This window comes from Berghia stephanieae, chromosome 12 (assembly GCF_034508935.2).
Source record: "Berghia stephanieae isolate SIO BIC M18660-M18661 chromosome 12, UCSD_Bste_1.3, whole genome shotgun sequence".
In the NCBI taxonomy this organism is placed as follows: domain Eukaryota; kingdom Metazoa; phylum Mollusca; class Gastropoda; order Nudibranchia; family Aeolidiidae; genus Berghia; species Berghia stephanieae.
The window spans coordinates 5111745-5116743 of NC_088371.1; the positions used below are offsets into that span (position 1 = coordinate 5111745).

The 4999-nt window shown below is 29.6% G+C and overlaps 1 protein-coding gene across 1 annotated transcript in view; it reads right to left on the bottom strand.

Annotated features, from left to right (window-relative positions):
- Positions 1-485: 485 nt before the first annotated feature.
- Positions 486-4999, bottom strand: part of LOC144957741 (pro-neuropeptide Y-like) — a 186373-nt gene continuing 181859 nt past the window's right edge. Inside the window, exon 4 of the mRNA XM_078889137.1 lies at positions 486-1199. Within this exon, the coding sequence (XP_078745263.1) occupies positions 1156-1199 (44 nt within the window). The 3' untranslated portion in view covers positions 486-1155. The remainder of the gene's footprint in view (positions 1200-4999) is intronic.

Consider the following 4999-nt stretch of genomic DNA (forward strand, 5'->3'; position numbering starts at 1 on the left):
TATTATAACTCAGGATAACACAGGGTTACGGGCTTCCAAAAGAATACTATTTTTTATTGTGCTATTGTATTTTTAAAAGGTATATTAATTGATAATAAAAACAAAAATAGAATGGAAGAGAGGAGAAATAAAGAACAGAAGGAAAGACAAAGAAAAAGATTAAGAGAGAGAGAGAGAGAGAGAGAGAGAGAGAGAGAGAGAGAGAGAGAGAGAGAGAGAGAGAGAAAGAGAAAAAGAGAGAGAGAGAGAGAGAGAGAGAGAGAGAGAGAGAGAGAGAGAGAGAGAGAGAGAGATAGACAGATAGATAAAGATATCACAGCCTCTAAAGTACCTAATCTCGAGAAGAAACTATAGTAGAAATTTGAGAATAGAAAAAAAAATGAAAAAGATATTCAAATTGGTAGATTGCTAGCGGTCCAAGTATATAATTGATGAATGGCGAAATGAATCGATTAAGTTGTTATCAGTAAGCATGGTGTGTATGATTTATTTTTTTTTTCACCTTTTTTTAAAGCTCGTCATTGGTAGAATCAAATAGAATAAATCAATAAATGATTAAATAAATTTAAAAAACACACAATATAAATACCTTGAAGTCACATTCTGTATTTAAACGTTGTCAATAAGTTGGACTGGAACTATTTATAGCACAATAATACATTCATTTTTTGTTATCATTATTCTAAAAATAACTTTGTGGCCAATTCTATTCGTACTTGATACTAGATACTTGCCGTTTTAGAAGAGCTAAAATACTAAATAAATAATCAATTACAACCCCCCACCTCTTCTCCAACAAATCCTCCTCTCCCTCCCTCCCCCTCCTCCTCCAACTCCTCTTTACCCCCCCTCCCCCCCCCCCCTCGCCCTCCTCAAACTACTCTCCTCCCCTCCCCCTATTCCTCCCCCGATCCAAAAGAAATAAAACAAAACAAAGGATAACTATAATATATTTAAACAGTCGATTCAAACAACCACCCTCGCCTCGTAATTAACCAGAAATAAAAAAAAAATAAAATGAAAATTTCTGTTTTCATTTTCACTTTGTATACAATACAAATTTAATTATAATAAAACCGATGAAAATATTGATGATTGCAACAAGAGCAGCTTAACTTGGCCGCCATTTTGGTTGTCATGGTAACACAAAACATCTCAATACTCTGACCAGCCAATGGAATCTGATGCCTCCGCGTCATCTGGGGATTAGAAGGGAATTTTATCATGGAGAAAAACGGTCAACAGATACAAAGAGTAATAAACAGAAATGAATACATCAGTTAAAAAACAAACAAACAAAAAAAAAAGAACCAAATAACAAACACGGACCTTTCCGAGTTCAAAACCCTTCTTCAGCCAACTACAAAAAAACAACGAACTCATAGTCACATTACAAAAAAAAAAAAAACAAAACAAAAAAAAACACAAAAAAAAACAAAAAAAAAGACAAAAAAACAAAACAAAAACAAAAACAAAACAGATCGGCATCAGAGAAATATTCGGCATGAGCCAAAATTTATGCTTTTATTTATTTATTTATCTATTCATTTTTTGTTCTCGGCTGAAGAAGGGTTTTGAGCCCGAAACGGTCAGTGGTTGGTATTTCGTTCCTTTTTGAAGCTTACAAATTCACTTTTTGTTTTTTAAACAATTTGTTTACAGTTCACAGCTTCTAGCAGCTTAGTATAATTTTAGCTAAAATAAATAATAAGTATGCGCTTGGCTAAGAAGCTCACAATATTGCCATCCGGAAGTATAACGGACCAACACACAAAACTGTGTATAGCCATGAACGTTTATAATAGTCTGGTTAATTCCGCATAATGAGAATTACTCATAAACGCGGATGGCAAAAAAAAAAAAACAAAACAAAAAAACAGTAACAAAGATATAAGTGACGTCAACTTCATTCTATCTATAAGGAGATAAAAAATTGAATTGAGCTTTTGTATGGACCAGAGAGCTACCAACAGCTCAAATGGTAAAGCACTAGCTTTACATGAAAAGGAACCAAAATTGATCCAGAGTGAATTCGTTTTTTGTTTTTTTTTTGTTTTTTTTTTTTTACCTGACCCACCCATCAATCCAGCAAGAAAATAAACATGTCTTGATACCCCTTGGATTGGACGCTAATCCATTGCAAAATAATTTTCAGTATAGATCAAACAGACCCAGCTCCCCAATCACTCCTGGGTAGTCAGGGGTTCGGAAACAAAACCTCTGGACTTCACCCGGTTTCATTTCGGCCCCTTTGCGTGTGAAGCGAGTGCTCTACCAACTGAACTCAACCGAAAGACCCTCAATTGATTACATTAATATATAAGGTGTCGCTATTGGTTCTTGGTTGTATATTTTTACAATTTTGTACATTTGCATATATATATATATATATATATATATATATATATATATATATATATATATATATATATAAACATTTGAAATATAATTAAGATAGTTTGACTTCTACAACGTTGTTATCGAGCGTTGCTCTCATCAAACCTTCGACAACATCAGCGAAGAAGAAATACATATTATCCTGCACTCGAAGAATACATCACTTTACAATAATGGAACAGCATGGACAAAAAAAATCAACAAACTTTGATGTCACCATGGGGAGCTACGATGGAGCAGAAACATGCGAGCTCGTCGGACTATATCTACTTTCTCAAATGCAAAATCTCGATATAAACATTGGACTATACAGGGACGACGGACTCGCATTGTGCAATAAAACACCGAGACAGACAGAATTAATAAAGAAAAAAATATGCAAAATCTTCCAAGACAACAATCTGAAAATTACAATCGAAGCCAACAAAAAACATTCGACTTCCTGGACATAACCATCAACCTAAACGACGGCACCTACCAACCATTTTCAAAACCCAACAACATCCCATTGTACGTTCATAGACACAGCAATCATCCGCCATCTATAATAAAAAACATCCCCGAGAGCATTAACAAACGACTATCTAACAACTCTACAAACAACAACATATTCAACGATGCAATCCCACCGTACACCAACGCACTACAAAAAAGTGGATATAACTACAAACTAGAATATGAGGAAGAGACCATTACCACCCCAACAAAAAAACGACAAAGAAAACGACACATAACATGGTTCAACCCCCCCTACAGCAAGAATGTGACAACTTCTATCGGTAACAAATTCTTCAATCTACTACAAAAATGCTTCTCTCCCGGTCACGTTCTACACCCAATCATGAACAAAAACACCATCAAAATAGGATACACCTGCATGCCAAACATACAAAACATTATTTCATCCAAGAATAACCGAAAACTATCACAGCCAGATCAGCCCAGCAACAACCTGCAGAAAAAATGCAACTGTAGGACCCAGACAACATGCCCACTAAACGGCAATTGCCTGAATCAAAACGTAATTTATCAAGCCACAGTAACACGACCAGACACACCAAAACAAGAAACATACATTGGCCTCACCGAGTGTCCATTCAAAACCAGATACAACCTGCATACATCTTCCTTCAGAAACATACACAAACGACATTCTACTACACTAAGCGAACACATTTGGAACCTCAAAGAAAAAAACATACAACACAGCATCACATGGAAAATCATCTCCAGAGCACAGTCGTACTCCCCCTCTTCTAAGATTTGCAACCTCTGCTTGGAAGAAAAATTCTTCATCATCACTAAACCGAACATAGCAACACTCAACAGAAGAAACGAACTAACCTCCTCATGCAGACATAGAAACAAACACCTTTTATGTAATTACGAACCTCCATAAACACGAACCTATAAAAATACGAAAACACAACAATCTACTTTCACTTCCACTTCCCGATGAGAGCAACGCTCGATAACAACGTTGTAGAAGTCAAACTATCTTAATTATATTTCAAATGTTTATAAATAGCTCCTTTTATACTAAAGTCGAGCACTATTATTTCATGGTTTTTGTTTTATAATTTATATATATATATATATATATATATATATATATATATATATATATATATATATATATATATATATATATGTGTGTGTGTGTGTATACATTGTCGCCATAGATTCTCAACTTTGTGTGTTTATACATTTTTATGCATGCCACGTCTGTAAACGAATTTCCATTTTTTTTTTTGATGAATAAAGTGTATTATTATTATTATTATTATTATTATTATTATATTATTATTATTATTATTATTATTATTATTATTATTATTATTTTATTATTATTATTATTATTATTATTATTATTATTATTATTATTATTATTATTATTATTATTATTATTATTATTATTATTATTATTATATATTATTATCATTATTATTATTATTATTATTATTATTATTATTATTATTATTATTGTTATTATTATTATTATTATTATTATTATTATTATTATTATTATTATTATTATTATTATCATTATTATATTATTATTATTATTATTATTATTATTATTATTATTATTATTATTATTATTATTATTATTATTATTATTATTATTATTATTTATCATTATCATTATTATTATTATTATTATTATTATTATTATTATTATATTATTATTGTTATTATTATTATTATTATTATTATTATTATTATTATTATTATTATTATCATTATCATTATTATTATTATTATTATTATTATTATTATTATTATTATTATTATTATTATATCATCATCATCATCATCATCATCATATATTATTATTATTATTATTATTATTATTATTATTATTATTATTATTATTATTATTATTATTATTATTTATTATCATCATTATTATTATCATTATCATCATTATTATTATTATTATTATCATCATCATCATCATTATTATTATTATTATTATTATTATTATTATTATTATTATTATTATTATTATTATTATTATTATTATTATTATTATTAATTTTATCAACTCTAAAAACCTTTTTTATTTTCCTTTTTTTCTCTCCATTTTATCTATTTATTT